The 27,751-nt window shown below is 40.5% G+C and overlaps 1 protein-coding gene and 1 long non-coding RNA gene across 6 annotated transcripts in view; one reads left to right on the top strand and one right to left on the bottom strand.

The window, feature by feature from the left end:
• Positions 1-3,378: 3,378 nt before the first annotated feature.
• Positions 3,379-26,869, top strand: LOC142465088 (dehydrogenase/reductase SDR family member 4-like). 2 transcript variants are annotated; one of them, XM_075568996.1, is made up of 8 exons: positions 3,379-3,542; positions 10,264-10,441; positions 11,641-11,742; positions 13,543-13,613; positions 20,984-21,035; positions 22,850-22,984; positions 23,071-23,126; positions 26,186-26,869. In XM_075568996.1, the coding sequence occupies exons 1-8, from the start codon at positions 3,418-3,420 to the stop codon at positions 26,298-26,300; spliced, it is 834 nt and encodes a 277-aa protein (XP_075425111.1). In that variant the 5' UTR covers positions 3,379-3,417; the 3' UTR covers positions 26,301-26,869. The 2 variants fall into 2 exon arrangements, with proteins under 2 accessions (XP_075425111.1, XP_075425112.1); XM_075568997.1 differs by lacking the exon at positions 11,641-11,742.
• Positions 17,256-27,751, bottom strand: part of LOC142465093 (uncharacterized) — a 40,739-nt gene continuing 30,243 nt past the window's right edge. For 2 of the 4 annotated variants that reach the window (XR_012787781.1, XR_012787779.1), the window contains exons 3-4: positions 23,578-23,779; positions 17,256-18,926 (exon numbers count right to left, since the gene is read on the bottom strand). This is a non-coding gene — a long non-coding RNA (uncharacterized LOC142465093). The remainder of the gene's footprint in view (positions 18,927-23,577; positions 23,780-27,751) is intronic. The other 2 variants (XR_012787782.1, XR_012787780.1) reach the window with 1 other exon arrangement.

Below are 27,751 nucleotides of genomic sequence, written 5' to 3'. Positions count from 1 at the left end.
ATATCCTAATATATAACAACCTCAGTAAAATTTGATTAAATAAAAAAAAATTGGGGAAAAAAAACATACATATTAAATGTGCAGATTTTTGGAGAGGGGGAGAGGGGGAAATGGGGGGAAAGGGGAAATGGGGGGAGAGGGGGACATGGGTGAAATGGGGGGATGGGGGGAGATGGGGGAAATGGGGGGAGAGGGGGAGAGAGTGGGAGAGAGGGGGAGAGAGGGGGAGGAAGGGGTAGGAAGGGGGAGAGAGGAGGAGAGAGAGGGGGAAGGAGGAGAGGGGGGAAAGAGGGGGAAGGGGGAGAAGGGGAAGGGGGGATAGAGGGGGAAGGGGGAGAGAAGAGAGGGGGAGAGAGAGGGGAGAGAGAGGGGGAAGGGGGAGAGGAGAGAGGGGGAGAGAGAGAGGGGGAAGGGGGAGAGAGATTGGGGGAGAGATGGGGGAGCTAGAGAGGGGGAAGGGGGGGAGAGAAGGGGAGAGAGGAGAGAGAGAGAGGAAAGGGGGGGAGAGACGGCGAGAGAGGAGAGAGGGGGCAAGGGGGAGAGAAGGGGAGAGAGGAGAGAGGGGGCAAGGGGGAGAGAATGGGAGAGAGAAGAGAGGGGGACAGGAGGGGAAAGAGAAGAGAGGGGGGGACAGGAGGGGAGAGAAGGGGAGAGAGGAGAGAGGGGGGCAAGAGGGGAGAGAAGGGGTGAGAGGAGAGAGGAGGGGAGAAAAGGGGGGCAAGTGGAGAGAGAGGGGGTGATAGGAGGGGAGAGAAGGGGAGAAAGGAGAGAGGGTGGGACAGGATGGGAGAGAAGGGGGAAGAGAGAGGGAGGGGATAGAGGGGAATGGGGGAGAGAGGGGAGCAGTGGGGGAGGAGAGTGGGAGGAGAGGGGGGAGAGGTATAGGTGGGAGGGGGAGAGGGATAGGTAGGAAGGGGGAGAGGGATAGGAGGGAAGGTGGGAGAGTGATAGGAGGGAAGGGGGGAGAGGGGTAGGAGGGAAGGTGGTAGAGGGATAGGAGGGAAGGGGGAGAGGATAGGAGGGAAGGGGGAGAGGGATAGGAGGGAAGGAGAGGGAAAGAAGGGAAGGGGGGATGGGAGGGAAGGGGGGATAGGAGGGAAGGGGAGAGGGGGAGGGATAAGAGGGAAGGGAAGAGGGAGAGAATGGAAGGTCACACACACACAGAGACAAACACCCAGACAGACACAGACACAGATACACCCACACAGAGACAGATACACACACATAGAGATATATACACACACACAAACACACACACAGATACACACACACACACATACAGATACACACACACAGAGATACACACACACAGAGATACACACACAGAGAGATACACACACACAGAGATAGATACACACACACAAACACACACACAGATACACACACACACACACATACAGATACACACACACACAGAGATACACACACACACACATAGACACAGATACACACACACAGAGATACACACACAGAGAGATACACACAGATACTGTACACAGAGACACACACACACAGCTCCTTCTGCACGTGCAGCTCGCACAGAGATTTGACAGGGGGGCATCTCCAGCATATCGCTCTGCACGGAGGGGGGGCATGATCTCTCTGCATGGAGGGGTGGAGGTAGCCGTGATCTCTGCACAGAGACCTGGCCAGCATTTCCAGTATATCTCTCTGCACGGAGGGGGGGGAGGAGGGTGGCTGTAATCTCTCTACATGGAGACCCGGCCAGCATGTCCAACATATCTCTCTGCACGGGGGGGAGGAGGGTGCTGTGAGCTCTCAACATGGAGACCCGGCCAGCATCTCCCGCATATCTCTCTGCACGGAGGTGGGGGGGCTGCGATCTCTCTGCATGGAGACCCATCCAGCATCTCCAGCATATCTCTCTGCACGGAGGAGGGGGGCCGTGATCTCTCTGCACAGAGACCTGGCCAGCATCTCCAGCATATCTCTCTGCATGGAAGAGGGGGGCCGTGATGTCTCTGCACGGAGACCCGGCCAGCATCTCCAGCATATCTCTCTGCATGAAGAGGGGGGCCGTGATTTCTCTGCACGGAGGGGGGGAGGAGGGGGGCCGTGATCTCTGCACGGAGACCCGGCAGCCATCTCCAGCAGTGCCCCCTAGCTGTTTTTTTTCTTCAGTACATCGATTGTAAGATGCAGTCCTATTTCAGCCATGTGAAAATGGGAACAAAAGTGTGTCTTACAATCGAGGAAATACGGTATCTTACACCTTACTCTTGTGTTGATAAAAATATACTGTCAAATGTTCAATATAATTATAAATGATTTTCCATTATTAAAGGCAAAGGTATTGCCCTACGTAGATTTTCAGCACACAATATAAACAAATATTAACATGTTAATATGCACAGTTTATTGCTATGATTCCATGTTCATGACATAATGTGATATACAACATAATTGTCGCAAAATTATTTCTGTGCTTCATAGAAAAAAAGTCAAACACAGGTACACATCATTATTCAGAAATTGATAATCAAAGCAAAATGACCAAACTTCATATTGTTAACACATACTGTAGTGCGACTGTTATTCTAACACAAACCAGTGGCTATCGCCAAAAAGACCCAGGTACATGCTGGGTACATGCTGGGTCTAGTTTACGGCAAGTTTAAGACATTTCTGCTTTGACTAATGGCCCATCAGATTAACAGCGGGGGTCCATGGCAGTCCCACCCAAACTGAATGGAACTGCCAGGGACCCCTGCTTTGTTAATCTGATGGATCATTAGTCAATCCAGAAATGCCTTAAACTTGCCTTAAACTAGCCAGGTTACACCCAGCATGTACCCAGCATGTAACCGGGCTAGTTTAAGGCAAGCTTTAGAATACTCGTTGTCTCGTCTGTAATCTGTACTTGTTGAAAATGGTACCACCTATACATGTGAAAATCTGCAACAATGCTTAATTTAATTGTTAATACTCTGTCCAACACCTTTTAGTATAGGTGCAGTTTCATTAGCAGCTTTTTTTCTGTAGAGAACAATATTTAAATGACCATAAAGAGAAACATGATACTTTGTGTATTTTTATCTGCGGGGTATAGGTTGATAGATCACTCTGTGGGTGAATGACAATGTGTATAGTACTTGAGCCTACTGGCCCTTTTCACATACAATTACATACAGTAACGCTTTAAAATTATGAATGTGTGAATGGTGCAGACTGTTACTTTGTGAATGGGTAGTAGCAAAACTGTCAGATGTGTATTGCTTGTGACCTCAGTTGTTAAGCTAATGACGGAAACTCCTGTACAATTAAGAGATTTTTATATGCAAATTAACATGACGCACCCAGATAATATTGGTTAGGAAACACCCACTGTCTGATACAGTGATTTCAAGCTCTTCTTGTCTTCGTTACTCTTAACTTTCACTTTCTGCAAAGTCAACAATGTTTACCAAGAAAATGATGCCGCTGCTTTGGCCATGTAACTATCGTATTTCTCGGATGTTCGGCATTGAGAGTAAGAAGGTCCTGGATCAACAAGTGGCTTTGGTGATAGGGTCAACTCATGGGTAAGTTAGAGACTAACTTTCTTCTTAATTAACTGTACAGTGTATAAACTAATTTTGCAATGCTTACTCTCTACAATATTTGCCACACATTCACTGTCTTAGTGACTTACACAGGAAATCTAACAACTTGTGTGAAGTGGAGATCTCAAAAGTGTGTTTACAATAAAACTATGAAAAAATTGTAATATTGATCCATTAGAAGACGCAGTATATTTTAAGAAATGTTCACACCTGTACCAATTTGCTTAGTAATTTTATTGACAAGCATACAGTACAATAAAGTACTAATGATTACTTTGCAATTCTAGGCACTTAAACGTTTCTTTTACTGATACAGTAAATTATCATGATTTTATTTTGTAAAAATAAGGTCTGGGTTTTACAGTAGGTATTTTTTGTGAAATTTGAAACGTCATCTACCAAGAATTGAATTGTCTGCAATTCTAAATGCAGTTATTATTTAAACAAAGATAAACACTGTCAAACACTTTGTAATTCAGCAAACTCATTGTTTAATAAGAACAAATGTCTTATTCTGCACAGGAATGTTGAATTAATGTTTTGTTTTAAATCTACCTTTATACTGATGGGAACATCTGACATTATTTGACACAGTATCACACATTATGTTACAATTAACTTTTGGCATTTATGGATTAATTGTACCAGCAATCCTCAAATGAAACTTGTCAAACTGTGTGGAATTGAAACACACTTACTGTTTAATTCTTAAACAATCATCTCAACTATTCCTTACAGAATTAGCTATAAACAATGAACCCAGTATATTTTTTACTGGATGGTATTGACTTGCACTAATATGTTCTGGATTACTGATAGAAAAAAAAGAGGATACACTAAACTACAACTACTAATATATGTTACAAAATACAGTGTTAATACAACTTAAAAGTGTTAATGGAGGAAAGTAAAGAGTCCAAAATAGATATACCCAAGTCCAGCTGCCAGAGTCGAGGAGAGAGTTCCACGTCCCTCCAAGTGTGAGCAGAAAAGAAAGACTGTCTTCCGGCGTGTTGACCCAAGTATATTTGATATAAATATTCCAGATAAAAAAATCAAAGAAGATAACAAAGTGTTACTAAAAATTAACTCCCCTTTGAATGTTCTTGCAATTAATATTCATGTACTTACAGTTTGAGTTTGACTTGTACTGTAGTTCTCTTTCTATCCAGAATGTTAGAGGTTAATCAAGACAGACTAGATCTCCAGTATACAAAGTAGTTTCAGTATGACTTGTACTGTAGTTCTCTTCCTAACAGCATTTGGATAGCTTCCCAGCATGTCGTGGTAGACTCTCCGCTTCATCAATTATCCTGCTGACATTCCAAGCAATGCAGAGTTCACTGTCCACTTCCGCTGTATGCCTACTGTATCTGTTGCCTCTGATTTTGTTGAGGGGAGACACTGCACCTCTCCTACTCCCCTGTACCTTGTGCACAGTCAGGGGTGCTGGGAGGAGATATTGAAACAGAGGTGCCTACTCTCACTCGTACACAGGTGTTCACGATATCCCTCCCACCCCCTGTGCCCCCCCCCATAAAAACATGATTTATTATTTTACATACAGGCTTAATACCCCAGGCTGACGATAATCTCCGGTGGTCCTGACGGGTGTCCGCAGGCCCCACAGTGCACCCTGGGGGGTGCCCACGGGTGTCTGTGGGTCCCCAGGTGGTCCCCGAAAGGCGCTGTGGTCCTCCACGTGGTCCCCGTGGGCCCCAAGGGGGTCCACAGGTGGTCCCTCGGGTGTCTGGGGGTCCCCGGGTCATCCCCACAGGTGTCTGGGCCCTCAGGTTGGCCCTGTGGGTCCACTGGGCCCCCACAGCTGTGGGGGCCCTGGATTTTCCCCGCAGATATCCCCCATGGGTCCGCAGGTGGTAGCTGTGGGCATCCGGGGTTCCTCAGGTGTTCTAATTAGGTCCCCGCAGACCTAAGGTACCAACCCAGTATGTAAAAAAAAAAATCCACCTCCCCCCACCATCAAACACTTACAGTACAGTAATGGGCAAAATAACTATTATTCACATATGGATAATAGATTATTTGCCCATAATTAATCACATTAACCAGCATAAATAAAGTAAATAAATACAGTTCTACTTACCACAGCCAATATGAAGGGCATCCTCATCAGGATACTGCAAGATCCCTGTCCTCCGTTGCCAGAAAAATACATAGCAAATACAATATTTTGTCCCCGAACCCCTTCATTACCTTATTGGTTAAAAACCGCAAAAGTAATTAAAGGGTTAACCCACCCTCCCCAGGCAACTACCCCCATCCTTCACTCTTTCACTTGTACAGTGGTTTCATCATGCCCATATAGAATATATCTACAGACAATCAGATTGGGGATTTAGTGCGATCTGGTGTGGGGGGTGTTTTTATTTTAAAGTATTTATGTGTTTTTTATTTAATTTTTGGGGTCACAGAATTGGTACTGCAGGCAAGCAAGGACCTCCGGACACCTGCGGGACCACCTGAGGGCCACTGCCGGCCTGTAGTATTATTCCTGTGCATCCCCCAAAAATTAAAATATGTTATGTATGTTAGTGTGGTTTAGGGGATGTTGGGGGCACAGGGGGTGGGTGTGTTGTATTTTGCTATGTTTATTGGGAGGCAATTTTCCCCGATAAACATGGTTTTGTGCCTTAACCCCTTCATTGCCTTAGCGAATATCCGCTGAGGAAATGAAGGGGTTATGCCAGAGTACCTGGTTTTTTTTTAGTGTAGAGATGGTGGGTGAAGGGGGTAATTGCCCCAGGGTGGGTGTTTAGACCTTTTGGGTGGATAGTGGGAGGGGTTAACACCTTAATTACTGTAGCGGTTACTACCATTAAGGTAATGAAGGGGTTATCCCCTCCTTCAACATTCCCGGTAGGCCTAATGACTCACCCTAGAGAAACTACCCCCTTCACTCACCCCAAATAAACCAGGTACTATGATATAAACCCTTCATTATCTTATCGGCTAGCCGCTAAGGTACTGAATCTGTTTTTTTTTAATAACACAGCTTGTGGAAGCAGGGGATCTCTGGTATGGGGTGCTGGTATATCCCTTTATTGTTTAAATGTCTCAGTCACGTGGGCCATCGTGCGAGAGAATTGAAACATTGAAACTTTGCAACTCATACCGGGGCCTGTTAATAGGAAAGTAGGGGGTCCCCAATGCTGAAATAATGTGGTTACGCTCCAGAGACACACTGCGTCAATACTGTGTAATTAAAATAAAACAAAATGTGTGCAATTGCCTGTTAGAGGATCGCAGGGAGAGTGACTGATTCCATCTATTCTTACTGTGCGTCTCAAACAGACTGATGCAGCCCGGTAGAATTACCACTGCGGGAGTCCCATTCAGAAGCAGGGACCCACTCTGTGTCAATCCTGATGGGCTATTATCCCCTGCCAAGCAATGTGCCGCAAACGATCAACTCTTTGCACTCTTTGCACTCTTTGCACCAGTGCATGTTCTGTGGCAGTTGATTGGTACAAGTGGCTGAATCTGTACCTGTTTAAGAACCTTCAGGGACAAGAGGCCCTTGGCACTGCTATGAATAGTGTACCTGGCAGCTGCAAGCTTTACATCAATGAATGAAGTGAGCCAGGAGGATATCAAGTGGCCCAGAGGATAAGCCTGACACTGGAGACCGACATACTCCAGGAGCCTAAAGTAAGCACAATTTAGTCTGCTTTTGTTGCACTGCCTGTGAGTCAACTATCCCTGATATTTGTTTAACTGGTAAATAGGGTAGCCATCCAGAATAATTAGGGGCAATATGTGTACTGTATGGTTAGTGCTCAGAGAGGAGTTAGGCATTTTGTTTGATTGCTCCTTTGTTTTATACCTTTAACAATAAACCTGCTAACAGATTCTTCTAGTTCCTGCCTTTAATGTGAGAGCAAAGATCCAGCAAAGTGGCTGAGTTGTTACATTTGGTAGTTTTCGCAGACACTTTAAAAGACATAGCACCTAAAGGTGTGTTGATTTGAAAAGCAAAAAAACAAACAAAAAAAACACTTTGGTTTTAAAAATTGCTCCTCAGCAGGAGAAAGCGTGCTACAGAGACACTTATGAGAGGTAAAAACTCTGCAAGTAAAGTCTGCCACACCAGTATAACTACCAGCTATGATTGAACATATATAGCATATTCTATCAGCAGCCACAGGAAATGTGCTGGTGAAACACGTACAAAGAGTCGACCATTTGTGGTACAGTTCTTGGCAGGGGGGATGGTCCATCAGGATTAACGCAGTGCAGGTCGCAGCTTCTGAATGGGACTCTTGCTGTGTGAATCCTACCTGACCGTATCAGTCTGTAAGAGACGCGCAATAAGAGTATACAGAATCCGTCACTCTCCCTGGGTGCCTCTAAAAGACGATCATGTGACTTTTATTTTATTTCATTTTAATAGCATATTATTGAAGCAGGGGGTCTCTGGAGCTGAACCGCATTAATTTCAGCCTCTAGGAGCCCGTGTTCCAGAGCTATAGGACCCAGTATTGGGTGCCGGTATCTCCGCTATGTTTAAATTCTCCCGCATCCTGGCCCACGTGGCTGGAACATTTAAATAATGCAGAGAGATACTAACACCCATGCTGTGGCCTGTATCTTTGTGAGCATGGGATCCCGAGGCTAAAATGAATGCGGTTAAGCTCTGGAAATCCCCTGCTTCAATTCTATGTTTTTAAAATAAAAGCATCTTCAATACCTTAGCGGCTAGCTGGTACGGTATTAAAGGGGTTAAACCAAAGTACCTGGTTTATTTGGGGTAGAGGGAGTCAGTGAAAGGGATTAGTTTCCCCAGGTGGGTGTTTAGGCCTCTCGGGTGGGTAGTGAGAGGGGTTAACTCCTTCATTACCTTATCGGTAGTAACCGCTAAGGTAAATAAATGTGGTTAACCTCTACCCCTGCCCACCCGAGAAGCCTGAACACCCACATGGGGCGCTATCCCCTTCACCCACCTCTTCTACCCAATAAACATTAATGTACAATACAACAAACAATATTATGCAATACAACCATTGATTGCCAGAGTGGCTACATATGCCCTCAAGGGGAGCAAAGATAGCCCCAATGGCAATGAATGGGCTCCCGACTACACACTCCCTCTACCCCCAACAACCCCCTCCCCCAAATCATACAGTACAGAACTGAAAAATCCCCATTATCCAGATCTGGATAATAGGGCACTTGACCATTACAAATAAAACATTACCCAACCAACATATAGTAATTAAAATTTGTACTTACCCCTACCTGGATGAAGGCCATCCTCATCATTCTGGTCCTGCTCATCTTCAGTGGGCACAGACAGTAAAATAAAACAAAAACTAACTGCTGGCCTAAAACCCCTTAATCTTTTTAGCAGCTATTAACTGTTATGGTAATTAATTGGTTAATCCCACTCCTGCTACCCACCCAGGATGCCTAACACCCCTCCCCGGGGAAACTACCCCCATCTCACACCCCCTCTACCCATTGATTATAAATGTGGTAAACATGCCCGCAATATAGGCAAGGATTACAACAATGGCAATAAATGGGCAAACTAAAAAACAACCACAAAATAAAATACATTACAATTAAATACGAACAAACATTTTCCAAAAAATGCTTTGATTGTCATTGTGTTTATCTATACCGTCAACAGGGCATAGATAAACACATTACCAGTCAGTGGGAATCCTAAAAAAATTCACAATTAAAATACAATCAATGTGTTTCTTACCTTTGCCGGGATGAAAATTCACTCTCCTCATCCAACAGAGGTACCAACTCTTGCCCCAGAACACAATGATCCTCATTAGCATGATGTGAAGAAGTCCATGATCCTCAGTTGCTTGCAGAGGAGTCACCGCTGAGTAATTTGTTCTTCTTTCCTTTCTTTTCTTCTTATCTTCATCCTTTTCCTCTTTCTTCTCCAACTGCCCTTTTCCTCTTTGGCTGCTTTCTTTTTGCGCTCCTCTTTGTTTCTTCCACTCCTCTGCTTTCTTTCAATAATGTATCTCTCCTGTTTGTTTGTTTTTCAAAAATCCTGTCTCATTGCTCTTTCAGCAGCACACACTGCAGTGACTGCCTAAGTTGTTCCCTCTCCCTTCCACCTCCGAAACGAAAGGCTAATTTGGATATTTAAAGTATATTAAAATTACCTCCTCAAAAAATTAGAATTTCACAGAAAGGGGTCATTTTTAACATATTTGCAAATTCAAGCTAAAAGTTTGAACATCTCTATTTTAATTAGTTTTAGGATTATTGTACTACAGAGTATCAAATATTTTACATTCTGTCCATTATTAGGAAATGTTAGCAAACATCATAACCAAGTTTAAATTTGAAGCAAACTGTAAAGCTGGTCTTCACCACTGCAGATACAGTATGATGGACTTATTTTTTTAAAAGCTAATAAGTGAAACAAAGGGAGAAATTCACTAACCTCTAATACAGGTTAACTGCTATTCAAAACAATGAAATGTATTGCCTTTCTAAGGTGCGATAACCTGTACAGGAGGTTAGTGAATGCCGGCAAAAGATGTAGAGACTGCATTATTATACAATAACTGCTTCCTGACTTTTATATGGTAGACTAGCGATAAGTAAGGTGTGTTGAAAGTGCCTCTCTCTTCCCATCAATATTATACATATGAAACTTTCTATGACATTGCTTAATATAATTCTGAATGTCCCTTATTGATGGATTTAGGATTGGTCTGTCTATAGCACGGCGCCTGGCACAGGATGGAGCTACTGTGCTTTTGAACAGCCGAAAACAGGAGAATGTGGACAGAGCTGTGAGGGAGCTGACGGAGGAGGGACTTAATGTCTCTGGAACCACATGTCATGTGGGGAAAGCAGAGGACCGAGAGAAACTAGTGGAAATTGTAAGAGAATGGGAGAAGGGAATATAGAGACAGAATAGAATGACAGATGAGTGATGTATTATGAGTGAATTAGACATCATGGGAAAGTCAGAGATTCTTTGATCGAAGAGAAGACAGAAATTACATTTAGAAAAACATTTTTAAATAAGCAGAAAAAAAGCACATTGAAGAGATTCAGGGATATTATTTGTTTCAAAGATACATTAACAGGTGATAACATACAACTGGAAAGTGGGCAATTTTTTTAATTAAATACATCCAAATCCTTTTTAAATGATAGTCTCAAAAAATAAAAAAGTTCCTTTACACTAGTGTAACAATATAAAATAAAATCTAACAAATGTAAAATGATTGAGATGTTTATTTTACCATAGGCCTTATTCAATTAGGTACCATGAAAAACATGCCAAATAAAGGATAATTGCTTAATTTCCCTGTATGAGTCTCATTCAATTAGGTACAATGGCAGTTTCAACATCCTACTAAATAAAACTATATGAGTTTTATGACATTCATATTTCCAATTCTTCTTCTTCACCTGGTGCATTAGAAAGCAAAAACAAAAAAAGGCAATGTTTGTGCTGTTCCAGAAAAGGAGTTTGTTTATTTACATCAACTGGTTACATTTTCCCTGATTCTTTATGTATTAAACATGACATCCCAAATAGAAGACTGCTGACTCCTATCTCCTAACAAGAAAATACAGATATCTCAATAGTTTTATTTTAGATTTTATTTTGTACAGCTCTTATAGTTTACTGTACTGTCCATGTAAAGTGTACAATGTAAACATCTTGAGGTTACATTTTCTAAGCATACATTTTCTAAGCATACATTTTCTAAGCATACATTTTCTAAGCATACATCTTGAGGTTACATTTTCTAAGCATATTGTGTAAATAGCTTCTTTTCACTCCACTTCCTAAAGGAACAAAGTTGGCTAAATACTTTTTATTCTTGGATCTTTAACTTACTCTTTATCAGTTATTTATAATTAATCTTCAACTTTCATTGACCCTGTTTTCAATTAAGATGAGCGTTGTACGTTACAGCAGAGTTCTTATAGAGAAACAAGTTTGTGCTTATATGTTTCTCTGACTCAAACTATTTCCTAAATGTAGATGTACAGTACAGATTGTAAATGTAAATGTTCACTAGGAAAACAAGGCTAGCCTTGAATTACTTCTATTGTTATTCAGGCCCTGCAGCGGTATGGTAAAATCAACGTCCTCGTCTGTAATGCAGCTGTTAACCCCAATGTGGGTCCTTTACTGGAGACTACTAAAGAAATGTGGGATAAGGTAAATATTGGCATAAATAAAATAATTACACATTTATTCTAAAAGCAGTTGAGTTTAAAAAACATTTAGCCAAATGTGTTCTTATAATATTCAAATAAAAGTATATTAGCATATAAGTAGCTACTATTAGCGATATTAGTTAATCACTTGCCAAAAAAGTGTGGGGGAAATAATTTCACTTAAAACGTGTAGTGTGGTTTGATGTCAGTTGAGTGTAATTTTGTTATGTTAATGTTAGCACTTTGAAATTAAATATTTTCTTATGGTTCAATAGGTATGAGACCTACAGTGTACAAGGCAACAATGAAACTTAAGTCTGGGGCTATAGAGAATTTTAGAGTACTATCCAATGGTGTACAGAGTACTGTAACTTCCTAACCAACTCAATAACAGAAACTAATGAACCCTATGGCAAATCTAAAGTTACTCCTGAAGTGGGATGGCTGATCTTCATCAGCATTTCATATTTCCAAATGTGCCAAAATTTCCAAAATCCTTGCCACAGTCAGAATCCAAAATTCAGGCACACCGAGAGCATGTTAATTACTGCATCACAAAGACAACATATAAAGAACCTTCATCAGCGAGTTCCCTGATTGATTCCATGATAAAGGTTCTTTGTTGTTGAAACGTTGGCTTTATAATACAGTACTGTAATTACATACTAGTAAATTAATACTACAGTAGGTGTGCTAATCTTTACCATATACCCTAATGTGCTTATTCCAAAATACATGTAATGAAAAGTTCAGTCCGCGCTCTGGCTCTTTAAACTTGGAGTGTTGGTCCCTCTCAGTTCTCTTGCTGCTTCTGTGTTTATGAGGTGTCTCCCCCACCTCCAAATGTGGTCTCCACCGGAACCCCGATGGTGATACCAATATCAGCAAAACAAGAAAAAACACAAAAGCGTACCAAGATGAGAGATAGATATTGTATTAGCAACAAATAATAAAATTAGTAACTTACATATAAAATTTCTTTAATAATCCCCGATTCTGGTGTCTATCACAGGAGTAGGGCATCACATAGGAAGTATGAAGGGTAATCTCAGTTCTGAGAGATCAGACCCGCGCGCTGGGGCTGTCTCTGTTCACTCTCCTGTCCTCCACGTGTGGTAGGAACCGGGGCCTTCAATAGGTGTCCTTAGGATGCCTGTCCGTTTTTGATAGCATAGAAACGATCGGAAATAAGCAGGAACGGTACACTTGAGTGTGTACTGGTGGTGGGTAGTAAAACCGCCAGCCACACATCGCCTGAAGAAGTTTACTTTGTTAAACGAAACGCGTCGCGACTGTTGTGGCTGGCGGTTTTACTACCCACCACCAGTACACACTCAAGTGTACCGTTCCTGCTTATTTCCGATCGTTTCTATGCTATCAAAAACGGACAGGCATCCTAAGGACACCTATTGAAGGCCCCGGTTCCTACCACACATGGAGGACAGGAGAGTGAACAGAGACAGCCCCAGCGCGCGGGTCTGATCTCTCAGAACTGAGATTACCCTTCATACTTCCTATGTGATGCCCTACTCCTGTGATAGACACCAGAATCGGGGATTATTAAAGAAATTTTATATGTAAGTTACTAATTTTATTATTTGTTGCTAATACAATATCTATCTCTCATCTTGGTGCGCTTTTGTGTTTTTTCTTGTTTTATTCCAAAATACAATTACCACATACTTTGCTCTTTCCACATTAATGTTCTTCAGGTAAGTTTATTTTACTGAATTGCTTTTGCATTTCACTGATTGAACGCTGCTTAGTGATTCTGGTCACTTTCCATTTCTGTTCGTTTCAGGTTCTTGGAGTGAATGTTACATCCCATTTTCTGATGGCGAAACTGGTTGTTCCACATATGCAGAAGGAAGGGTAAGAGATGGCACATGATAGAAGTTACTTGACACAAATATTGCATTATAATGTGTTTGAGATTTTCATCTAAGGAAACCCAGTAGCTCCTGGCATAAGACTTAAAAAAAAAATATATATATATATATATATATATATATATATATATATATATATATATATATATATTATATATATACAGTGTTCGACAAATCACCCAAAAATCTACTAGCCCAACCAAAAAATCTACTCGCCTCTAACCCCGCCCCTAGTCCCGCCCCCAACCCCGCTTTAAAATAAAACACATTTAATAAATTCCTAGTCAGAACAACATTTATTTTTGACATAAATATATTTATTGTATTACATTATACTACAATTAGTCGTGTGTGTGTGTGAGAGAAAGAGAAAGAGAGAGACACACCGAGAAAGAGAGAGACACACCGAGAAAGAGAGAGACACACCGAGAAAGAGAGAGACACCCCGCGAAAGAGAGAGACACCCCGCGAAAGAGAGAGACACACCGAGAAAGAGAGAGACACACCGAGAAAGAGAGAGACACACCGAGAAAGAGAGAGACAATGAGAGACACAGAGAGATTGAGAGACAATGAGAGACACAGAGAGATTGAGAGACAAAGACAGAGAGAGTGCAACAAGGAGAGGGTGAGGGCGACAGGGAGAGGGTGACACAGGGAGAGAGCGACAGGGAAAGGGTGACACAGGGAGAGGGTGACACAGGGAGAGGTTGCCACAGGGAGAGGGTGCCACAGAGAGAGGTTGCCACAGGGAGAGGGTGACACAGGGAGAGGGTGACACACTCACAGACACACTCACAGACACACACACAAACACTCAGACACACACACTCACAGACTCTCTCACACACACTCACAGACACACACTCACAGAATCACACAAACACTCAGACACAAACACACAAACACACACACGACACTCACAGATGACACTCACAGACGACACTCACATCGACACTCACAGACGACACTCACAGACGACACACACACACAGACAGACACACACACACTCACACACAGACACTCACACACACAGACACTCACACACAAACACTCACAGACAAACACACACTCAGACACACAAACACACACCCACCCACACTCAAAGACACACACATCCACACACAGACACACACATCCACACACAGACACACACATCCACACACAGACACACACACCCACACTCACAGACACACACACACAGACACTCACACACAGACACTCACACACAGACACTTACACACAGACACTCACACACAGACACTCACACACAGACACTCACACACAGACACTCACACACACCCACACCCACAGACACACTCACTCACAGACACACAAACACTCAGACACAAACACTCACAGACTCATACAGACACACTCACAGACTCTCTCACACACACTCACAGACTCACACAAACACTCAGACACAAACACTCACAGACTCAAACACACACACACACACACACTCACAGATGACACTCACAGACAACACTCACACACACAGACAGACAGACACACACAGACAAACACACACACAGACAGACACTCTCACACACAGACACTCACAAACACACACACACACACCCACACTCACAGACACACACATCCACACTCAAAGACACACACACTCACAGACACACACTCACAGACACACACTCACAGACACACACTCACACACAAACACACACACAGACATACTCACCCACACTCACTCACAGACACACAAACACTCAGACACACACACCGACACTCACAGACACACACACACACACAAACACACAAACACTCACAGACACACACTCACTGGGTGAGTGACTGGGTTTGTATTCATTGGAAGGGAGGGGGCCTACCTGTTCCTCCAGGTCCTGCTTGTCCTCCACATGCTGCTCCACATGCCAGGGGATCAGGCTGGAGTTGCGGGAAGATCGGGGGGATGGGGGGGCCAGCGGGGGGATGAGGGGGCCAGCGGGAGGATGGGGGGGCGGCAGCGGGAGGATGGGGGGGACCAGCAGGAGGGTCGAGGGGAAAATGGGGGGGTCAAGGTGCCAGTGGGAGGATCGGGGGGCCAGCGGGAGGATCGAGGGGCCAGCGGGAGGATCGGGGGGCCAGCAGGGGGGTCAAGGTGCCAGCGGGAGGATCAGGGGGCCAGCGGGGGGGTCAAGGTGCCAGCGGGAGGATCGGGGGCCAGCGGGGGGGTCAAGGTGCCAGCGGGAGGATCGGGGGACAGCGGGAGGATCGAGGGGACAGCTGGAGGATCGGGGGGCCAGCGGGAGGATCGGGGGGGCAGCGGGTCAATCTGGGGGCCAGCGGGAGGATGGGGGGGGGCAGCGGGAGGATCAGGGGGGGCAGCCGGACAGGCGCATGGCCGCCATCCTCCCTGATGGGAAACGTGGCAAGCCGCGCGTGCGCACAGGCAGCAGCCAGGAGGGGGGTCAGGGGGAGGTCAGGCAGCCAGACATTCGGGCATTAGTTGCGCAGGGAATGGTGGTGAGCAGGGAACAGCCGCACTGCCACACCAACCTCCCTGATGGGCATCGTGTCCGGGAACTCCACGTGCCGCCCCCCCCTCCAACGCGTGCGCACGCACCCCCCTCCAACGCGTGCACGCGCACCCCCCTCCAATGCGTGCGCGCGCACCCCCCTCGCACCCAGGCTGCTTCCCTTCTTCCCTGCTCCTATTACCCTGCCTGCGCGGGTGCCAAAGGAGCGTGGGACGGAGGGGAAGCGCCTACCTTGTCATCCAGCCCTGGGCAGCAAGCGGGGTGGGGCGGGGGGGTTGCCTCTTCCTCGCGGCAGGCCAATCAGGGAGGGGAATTACTTATTTATTTAAAAAAAAAATATTGGCGCGAGCAGGAGAAATTCATAAAGATGCAGCAGCGGCCTAAATCCACTCGCCAGCGGCCTAAATTCACATGCCACGGGCGTGTAGTTATCATCAATTATCGAACACTGTATATATATATTTATATATATATGTATATATATATATATGTCATACGAACCAGCCCAAAGACCAGTAAAGAGACAGCAACCAACGAGGGGTAATCCAAAATAATCTGTATTGAATGAACAGATACACGAAAGCCAACGTTTCGGTCTCACAGGGAGACCTTCCTCAGGGCACGGCCGAAACGTTGGCTTTCGTGTATCTGTTCATTCAATACAGATTATTTTGGATTACCCCTCGTTGGTTGCTGTCTCTTTACTGGTCTTTGGGCTGGTTCATTTGATATGTGGATCCCTATGAGACTAGCAACTGCCTTTTGCCTTACATTAGAGTGCTGACTGCTTGCTTCATGTTATATATGTATATATATATATATATATATATATATATATATATATATATATATATATATATATATATATTGTACTTGTATGATGTACGATAGAGAAACTAAATATTCCCTTTTGTTTATATTATGTGGCTTTTGTTCAAGCATTTTCTTTGTAGCGGAATCATACTTGAGTAATACATAGTATTTTACACATACAGTATGTATTTTGACTGTGTAGTTTGCATCTAGGATATACCTATAAATTAGATAGCTCATTGTATTCTTCCTTGTAAACAAATACAATTTTAAACTACTATACTTTGATAGAAAGCTAATTTGTTTCTTTTTTTTTGGTTTTTATCTTTAAGCTTAGAAAATGATAAAGTATTTTAATTGAAGGCTAACAATAATAATAATAATAATAATATAATAATTTTTATTATATTATAAATAATAATAACTTTATAATAGAGCACCTTTCTCCCAATGGGCCTCAAAGTGCTTCACAATTACAGTATAGTGTGCGGTATAAGCACATAATGTAGGATTTTTACAGACAGTCTGTAATACGTAATGATGAACAAAATAAAGGAACATAAAACATTTCCCCTGAAAATCAGTGGTTTGGATCAATTAAAAATTTTTGAGACTAAACAACTTTTATTTTTTCTTGCTTTTAAGGGACTGCAGTCCTCACTGTTTGATCTGCATATAATTTGTGAGTACAGTGCATTTATTTTTTGGAAACTTGTATCCTTAGACATTCTACAAAAGAGTGTCTAACAATAAAAGTTTCCAAAAAATATATATTTATTTGAAAGTTTATTTTTTGCACGTCCAAATCTAATTACTGTACATACATTTTGATTTGGCACAAAGTGCATTTGTATTTATTATACTTATTAGTAGAGAGAATTTGTTGCAGAAAACTTTTATCCTTAGACACATTTATGAGAGAATATGATAAAGGTTTCCAAAACAAAGTCTTTATTTGAAACATGGATTTTTTTGGCACTTCCAGTAGTAATTGCATACATTTGGAACAAATTGAATTTTAATTATTTATTCTGTATTTTTCAGATGAGTGATTTTGTTTTCAGGAAAACTTTATCGTTACACACTATTATAAAATGCCAATCAATTTTAGTCTTTAGAATGCTCATTATCAAAATGATGGCTTTAACTGTAACCACTTTCATGCAATTTTCTTCTTCACACCAAATACTGTTCAATAGACTAAAGACTCGTATATTTTGGCTATTGGTTCTTGGTAAGCAAAAAGCAAACTCCACAATTATCTTAATTTATTGACAAGAGATTAAGTTTACACCAAATGTGTGAAAATGTCCTTCCATTTATCACTTGGATAACTCTTTTTCTACTCTTCTACAATATATGGAACTTTTCTTCTAAGTACTTCTTTAGCTTTGAAATTTAAGTAAAGAGATTGTCTTTATTGATAGAAGCCACTTGATGTACTGCAATGTTCACTAATTTGTCAACAACATTCACAGATTTTGACAAACCTCTTTACCCTTTGGAGTTGCATTCAGTAACATCCATTAAAAGATGGCAGAAAAACTGAAGTTTTTTGCCCTTTCTTCTAAATAGTTCTATACGGTCTGGAATAAAACTACAACAGTTTTGTAGAACATCCCGGAAACCAGTTGACCATTGTCTTCAATTGCTTCAACCATCACAGACAACTTTGTGCCCACACATTTTTCTTCTTTATATTCTTTAAGCTGGTTTTTCATATCAGCCAAGGCTGAGGCTATTTTCATTAATTAAACATTATTCCCTTGAAATTTTAAGAGAGTGTCATTAAACATTTTCCGTTGAGCCATTGGAAACTGGAACCAAAGTTCAAATGGAGGGTCTTCAAAACATTTACAAATAACAGCTGGACATGCGTTTCAGGAGAAAATATTACTGTAGAACCGGTTAATCATCAATTATTCTCTTGATAGCTGGTAATAGTGCCAGTCAATGTTCTGTGTTCGAGTAGTTGCTTGTACCCTGTTTCAATAAACAGATATAATTATTTCAGTCTCTCCATTCAGACAGTATACAGTAAATATAAAAATACTTGTATATTTTCACAACCATTGCCTCCATGTTATAGGGGGCTGATCATTTGCTGTTTGACTAAGATTGTTAATGATGTGTGCAGCCCAACCTATTCCTATCACATCAGTGCCAATATTTTCTTTCAATTGCTTCAACACATTGTTTTGGCCTCTCTGCTTTGATCTGCCCATTACGCTATTTATGTTGTCTGAACCAAAGGTAATAAGTTGATCTGTTACATTATTCTGATCAGAAACTTCTTGTAAATGATTGGCAATTAATTTGTCGGTTTCTCCAGAAAGGTCTTTAAATTCAAAGAGCTTTATTTGGGTGCCTTGGCACGACCTAAAATATTTAAATAGGACAGAAACCAATTTGACATTATTATGATAAGAGATGTCTATTAATAAGGATACAAAATTGAACTCGCACAAATCATCTTTAACTTATTCTTCTACAATCGGAGAACATGACTTTCATAAATTGAGATGTGCAGTCTGTAGACATAAAGCTGTGGTTGTGAATGAATGTGAAACACGTGTACAGTAGCTTCTTTTGCAACTAAAATATATTATTTTTTTCACATTTCCTGTCTCTATCAAAAAGACATAACTGTTTGTCTTGAGCTGGCTTCATTCAGAGCTCTCTGATACTTGTTGGATTTGATGTGATCATTAATATCAGACCGACTGCCATGGGCAACCAAAAATCTTTCTTTAAATTGTGTTTTAATTTACATTTAATTGGTTTACTGTTGATTCTTATTCTGATTCTTATTCTTTATCCTCTTATCGTGTTCAAGAAAAGTGAGGCATTGTTACAGCGACACAGCAAATCACTCACCGACTTGTGTCCAAATACATAAAATACTCTTTTGAAAAAGATACATTTTCGAGTCACAGGTTCTATCTTTGGCTTACAGAAAGCAAAACAACTACTCTTGAACAGTAAACTGCCCTGCATTATCCTCGCAGCACCACCCCTTAGCCATCTCCATGCACTTCACGCCATGCCTGCGAGCATCTGTGATTTGAGAAAAGTCCCCATCGCAGCCCACACCACGACCGCGAGCATTGGTGACAGTATGAAAAGTCCTCATCTCCTTGCACATCACACCACACCTGTGAGCGTGAACATTTAGAGAATTGGTAGTTTAATATAATAATAATAGCATGTTCTTGTATAGCACTGCTAGTTTTACATAGCGCTTTACAGAGACATTTTTCAGGCACAGGTCTCTATGTTTTTGGTGCCTGAGGCACAGGGAGATAAAGCGACTTGCCCAAGGTCACAAGGAGCTGACACCGGCAATTGAACTAGGTTCCCCTGCCTCAAACAGTACCAGTCAGTGTCGTTACTCACTGAGCCACTCCTTCTCCACATTATTATTATTATTATATAATTGTATAACAAATAAGACAAATAGCACCACATAGATGGATAATAATAATGTCCAATAGGGCTAATATAGATAAGGTGCAGGGAGACAAGGAGTCCCCTACCAATGGGTTACTGAACAAGTGCTCCAAAACAGTACTGTCCCGGTCAAACCTGTACATCTGGTTACTTTAAGATAACCCTGATCTACAGCAGTGTATGCTCCCAGTTAACCAAGGTCATGATAATGAGAAGTGTTGCTTGCTCCAAAAATCCACCCACACCTTATTCTTTGCTAAATAAACATTAACATACAGTCATTCCATCTTACAAAAAAAAAATTCTGAGTAAATTCAAAAGTTCTCCACAAATCAAAATGTGAACACTTGTAGAGCCTAAACAGACTAATTGCACATTAAACATATCTAATCAACAACATTGCTTTTGCTTATTTCCTTAGTTCACTATGTTGGCTTTCGTTACAGCCTCTACATTTCAAACAGACTCTCCTAGCACTGAAAGAAGAAAGGGTTAATTTTCTGAATATTTCTCATTATTGTAGTCTGTAATTATGTCATTATAATTATATCTATATATTTTATTCTTATGACTGTTTTTTTTATTCATAGAGGTGGATCCATTATTATATGTACTTCTTTTGGTGCTTTCAGACCACATCCGGTAAGTCCTACTCTTTAAACGATAGATAGATATGATAAGATAGATAGATAGATAGATAGATAGATAGATAGATAGATAGATAGATAGATAGATAGATAGATAGATAGATAGATAGATAGATAGATAGATAGATAGATACTGTAGTCAGACACACACACACAAATATATGCATACCATTTTACAGGAACAGTGTTCATGCCCCAGAGTGTAGAGAAAAAAAAACACCAAACTACACTGTTTTAGCCATAGAATCCTTTGTATATCAGTTTTGCCTGACCTGAAGAAGAGAGGAGAACTCTCGAAAGCTTGTCCTATGACATAAATTGTTAGTCCAAAAAAAAAAAAGGTATCACCTTATACTGAATAACTCATTTATTCTGCACTATCGCAACTGGACTAACACAGCTATTTTCTACTATATATATATATATATATATATATATATTGCAGAATAAATTATATATATATATATATATATATATATATAGACAATACCATTCTGAGGCTAACAAAATGCTTTTATTTGTCCGAGCATTCGAGATACACTGATCACAGATCACATTCCAGTATGCACTGTGTCAAAGGAAAAAACTTTTTTTTGGCTTCATTCATTGTAACATCGCCGGAAGAAGAGATCAGTATATCTCGAAAGCTTGCACAAATAAAAGCATTTCGTTAGCCACTGAACGGTATTGTCTATTAATTTTTTATTTTTTAAGCTCGGCTAACACGGTACTGGTACCTCTACATCTCTAGTAAGTTATGCTAAGCCATATACACTTGTATGTGGCCATCTTTCAAAGAATTAACTGAAAATATATACAATTTTTTTTCTATTGAAATAAGGGGATCTACAGTGTGTACAGTATCACGTATCATAAGTATGCATTTTTGTTTTCTTATAATGCTAGTATGAATTAATTGGATTCAGAAAAGCAAAAGCCTTTTGTGGAAGATAAAAAATGCATAGTGATGGTTATAATGAGGGTCTCTGGCACTTACTGGTTTTATGACAACAGCAAGATATCATCTCTCACAGTATTGAATTACCAGGAATTACATTTCCTGGTAAGACTTGCAGCTACAGGTATCAGTGTAGAGCAGCTGTAGTTCACAGGAATAATATCTGTCTACACTTGTACAGTATATGCCTTAATTTAGTTGTGTAATTTAGCTAGTTTATTAGCCTCACCTATTAACACTCTCCTAAAAATCTTGTATTGTATTGATCACTAGATGCTAAGGAATGTAGGTGCAAATGTCTCTCTGTGTTAATTCAAAGGTTCAATGCCCATGTTTTCCCTTTATAGCCCTCATTGTCAGCCATGATTTTAGTACAGGCATACCCCGCTTTAAGGACACTCACTTTAAGTACACTCGCGAGTAAGTACATATCGCCCAATAGTCAAACGGCAGCTCACGCATGCGCCTGTCAGCACGTCCTGAACAGCAAAGTTGAACTCCCTACCTGTACCGAAGCTGTGCGCAAGCGGGGAGACTATAGAGCCTTTTACAAATGCGTTATTTACATCACTTATGCACGTATATGATGATTGCAGTACAGTACATGCATTGTAAGTGGGAAAAGGGGAGTGTTTCACTTTAAGTACATTTTCACTTTAAGTACATTTTCACTTTACATACATGCTCTGGTCCCATTGCGTACATTAATGCGGGGTATGCCTGTATAGCACAAGCTATTTGCTGCCTAGGAGAATTAGGCACATACAGAATTTCTATCTATCTATCTATCTATCTTCTGTTATTTTCAAATCCTTATTCACCTTCTTTCTTTCTTATTTTTTTTAACTTAGAATTTTGGTCCATATTGTGTAAGTAAGACAGCACTACTTAGTCTCACACAGGTCCTGGCAATGGCATTGCAGCCCATGAACATTCGAGTGAATGGTCTGGCATTCGGATTAATCAACACCAGTTTCAGTGATGTGGTAAGTGTGAGGGAGCAAAATAAAAAGTGTAATGAATAAGAGAATTTTAAACCTTTAATTAAACTTGTCCCTTGCATGTTTTGTAGATGAGAAATACTCCTGAGAACAAGAAAGACACTATGAATATTTATGGGATACCTAGGTAGGAGAACACACTTTAATGTCCTAATTTTTTCCAGACATCAAACTCTATGTGACAGGGTTATATATTTGATGAATAAATATGTTAAATAGCTGATGATTAAATAGTTTATAATAGTATAATCAAAATTAATGTAATATTGATATTAGGTTCGCTATAAAAATAGAAAACAATAGTCAGCTGGGGGCACTCAATAACCTATGTGGTGAGTACTGCCTTAAAAAACATGTACAAACAAAATAAATTCCACATTAAATACACAAATAAATATGAATGAATAAAAACCATAGAGTTTTAAAAGTTCAATCTTGAGGGTGCTGCTATTTTCAACTGGAAGCAACCCGGGCATTCCACAAGAAAACTATAGAAAGATAAAAAATAAGCAGAAAAGCGCACACCTCATAGTGCAGTATTAAAGGCTTTACTTGGCACGGGTTAAAAATGTACGTACAAGATCATTGTGCATAAAGAGTACTGTAGATGGTATAGTGGTTGCTGTAGTCCAGGAACAGTCTGTGTGTGGAGTCCTATGTTCCTGCTTGTGTGTCCACCCTTCTGACCCATCCGGTGGCACCTCAGATCTCCCTGTGTCTCCGCAACAGATGAACGATGTGCCGCCTCATCACCATGTCGTGACATCACTGCTTGCCGAACTGTAGTCGCAGGATTGGGTACAGAGAGTGGTTTGAGCTGGATCTAGTGCTACACGCTCCACCAGTTCTCCTTCTCCTTCATACTAGTTCCTGCTATGCCCACAGTATTGCAATAGTCAATTAGAAACCACCCTACTAATTTCGAGGTGGTTCCTCTTCATCAGGGGTGTGGTTTCTGTTGGCAAACTTGTCCTTTTTATGTCATCATTATATCATTAATTATGCATAAAAGATGTAAGTTTATCTAAGCAACTAGATGTATTTATCTAGAAAACAATATAATATATGTATGAGTTATAGTAAATCACAGAAGACATATAAAAAGAGAGAAGCAAAATTAAAACAATTAGTCTAATAAATAACATACTTGTAATTGTAAGGGAAAATACTCCAACGCACAGCCCTGAACAGAGTGGGTCCCACAACAAAAAACTAATAAAAATATATCAAGTACTTTATTGTTCCATAGTTTAAAAAAAAAAGGAGGTAGGTACTCTCCTACGCGTTTCGGGCAACACAACACATTTAGTATTACTATTAATAAAACTCCGAATGTGATATGAAGCTTTAAAAGTATTTGATTTAAAATGTGTTTGAGCATTTTTAACAAATGTACACGTGATTGATCTTCCACTACATTGGTAAAATCCTTTAGTAGATGTGGCATTATTAGTTACTATTATATTTGCTGAAACTTAATCCTTTAGAAGAGTAGGTAGTAATAGATTTGTTAACATTGTTAGCTTTCCTATATATTACTTTAGGTCTGGCAGGGATCATTTCATTTAAAATTGTATCACATTGTAAAACCTGCCAATGTTTGTTCATGATTCCACTAATCTCTCTCGATGCTCCATTGAATTTAGTTACAGAATAAATAAAACATTTTTTTTATGCGCATCTCTATTGGTGATCTTCTCTTTTAGTATAATTTCCCTATCCAAGAGTAATGCTCTGTTATAAGCTTTATCTATATTAATTTCTTGGTGTCCTTTTTATTGAAAATGTCTTCCTTAGATCCATTGATTGTGCTTTAAAATCTTCAATTCTTGAACAGTTTCAACTCAGTCTCTAAAACTGTCCGTATAAAATATTATTTATCCTTCTCTGATGGTGTTTGCGGCTTGCTTCTAAATACTTGTTGCAAACTACATCTTTATAAAAAGTCCTTTTTTGTATAATGGAATCGTTGGATATAAAAAAATACTAGAAAAGCCATATTATGTGGATCGTGCTTAAAAGTAAATTGCAGATTAAAAGGGTTAGTATTCACATAATCTAAAAAGGACACCAGGGATTCAACATGTAATTTCCAAACTATTAGAATATCATCTATGAAGCGCCAATAGAAAACTATAGACTGAAAAATGGATTATTGTCCCAGATACAGTATATATTTGGTGTACAGATATCTTTAAAAACAATTATATGCAGTATTTTCTCATTTATGCAACACATCTTACAGTGGCTGGTATTTTACTGTACATCAAAAGATTGATGTATATTTCAAGATACCACAAATGTTTCTTTAGGTGATGGTAATACTTGCAATTCATACTGTATATGATATATAGCATGTCTGCCCAAGGCAAAGGATAAAACATTTGTCTCAACCTCATTGCGTACTATTTCTTTTGATTTTTTAAATTATTATATAAATAGATTAACAATTAATTAACACACATTCCCAGATAGCTCAAACTCCTACATCCACCACATCATGAATATATATTTATGCCAAAATGAGTGCTACTGAGCATGGCAAATGTATACATACAACAGAAGATACAGGTGCCCAATGCTACATCAAATTGACAAGTTGCTGAAATGGACAGGACTCACAGCTGTTCCTTCCCCTCATACAGAGGTAACAGGAAGGGTTCACAGTTTTAGTGTTAAGACCTGCATTTTTGGTTTACCTTGACGTTGGTATGCAGGCGTACGACGCTTTGGCCAAAGGGTTTAACTAAATAACCAAGTTATCACTATCATTATTCAAGTATTTATACTTTATACTCATTACCATATATGTTTTGTCAATTTGATGTAGCATTGGGCACCTGTGTCTTCTGTTGTACGTATTATATAAATAGGACACAGACATCATGTTCACTCACTGGGGTATATTCTATAAGATCTGAGATTGCCGATCCATGTGGTCTGACACGGAAACCCCATTGACTCTTCACCGATAGAATACACCCAAATGTCTGGGAATATTTCACTGAAAGCTTGTTAAATCTAAGACTTATTTTGCAACATTGTTATGTTGATACTTGACAAAACATTTACCAAGAATCGTATTTGGGGAAAAAAACGCTTAAAATGTTTCCAATGCATTTTGGACTGTTCGCACATTTGTATTCTATAAATGTACTGATATCACTTATATGACCTTATCTTCAGGATTGGGGAACCAGAGGAATGTGGAGGGATTGCATCATTTCTTTGCTCTCCAGATGCTTCTTATATCAATGGTGAAAACATTGCAGTTTCTGGTGGGTCCCATGGGCGACTCTGAAATGTCTCTGTACTATGAAGACAGGACTAGATAAGTCAGTGTTTGCATGTGCTCTACTTTTAGATTTCAAAGCTCTCTTTTCTCTGGCCTGATTATCCACTAGGTATTAATTTACTACTGTTTCCATAATTTTCATTTAATTTGGTGTCTTGCAAAAGGGAGATTTTAAGAAATATATGAAGGTTACAACAAAGGCTGCAACATGCAAAATTATAACAGGTTAAAGATGATCCTGGCATTGAGAGAATTTGGTTCAAAAATGTTGATTGCAATGATATCCTAATGAAGAGTCAGTTCTGTCTCACACACATGGTTGAAAGTTTCGCCAGATGAAAATCCAGTTGAACTAAAAACATGCTGACTGTACATTATAAAGAGCTAGTTTGTTACCAACATAGGGGCACATCCAGTACTTCAGCAGTGATGATGGGTGTCAGTGGAGTACTGCTTTCCAGAGCAGGTTATCACATGTATTCCTGAACAGAATTGTGAATTTGTTGCTTTGCATTATTGTTTGTAACAGTGATTGCAATACTACAAAATAAAAATATATGCAATGCTAACATTTATTTCAGTTCTCAACTAGTGTCTCCTCGGCTGTTTTGTTTAGTCTCTTCTCTTCATATCCTGTTGCCACTTCTAGCTCTTGTCTTCATATGCTGTTCCATTCTCTTGCACGTTTCTGTGCCTCCTCTTATTTTCCGCCCTGTTCCTGCCATAGAGTGCTATCTTGCAGTGTGCAGTAGCTGACGACCTAAGGAATTGTGCTGCTAAACTCTTCATTTAGTAAATGTGGGCAAAAGATGAAGTAAGTAAGATACTGCCCACACCTTGGGAATGCCCCTTCCCTCAATATTCGACAAACTGCCCCTCTCTCCACCTTTAAGGTCTATATTAAAAGATACATCTTTAATGAAGCATTTAAGTAGCTCCAAAGGAATAGTCCCTTGGCTAGTGTGTTGCATCTCATATGTCGTTACCATGACACCTTGAATATGCAACTACAATAACACCTGTCTCTCGAAGTTTTCCCTATTTACGACTTAAATTGTAAGTTCTTCAGGGCAGGGACTCATTTTCCTAACATTTATGTTTATCTGTAGTGCTTATTCCCATTACGTCTCCTATTATTTGGTCCCCTGTATTACTGCTCTGAAATACTATGTACATGGAAGGTGCTCTACTGTATAAATAAAAATATACTGTAGACGGACGTTCACAGAGGTACACAATTTGGAGACGTTTATAAGGTGAAATTATAATAAGGCTTTATTGTGCCTTTTCCTTTTCATCAGGAAATCATCCAAACACAGGGGGGGGAACAAAGCTTCCATTCACTTGGGAGTATTTCTAGTGAAATCCTATGCAATTAGTTCACATCTCCATTAGTTAAGCATTTCTCCCAACCCCAAACATATAGCATGAAATAAGCAGATATTAGCAGTCTCTTA

Source organism: Ascaphus truei, chromosome 13 (assembly GCF_040206685.1).
Source record: "Ascaphus truei isolate aAscTru1 chromosome 13, aAscTru1.hap1, whole genome shotgun sequence".
Taxonomy (NCBI): Eukaryota; Metazoa; Chordata; class Amphibia; order Anura; family Ascaphidae; genus Ascaphus; species Ascaphus truei.
This window is presented reverse-complemented; position numbering and strand designations above follow the sequence as displayed.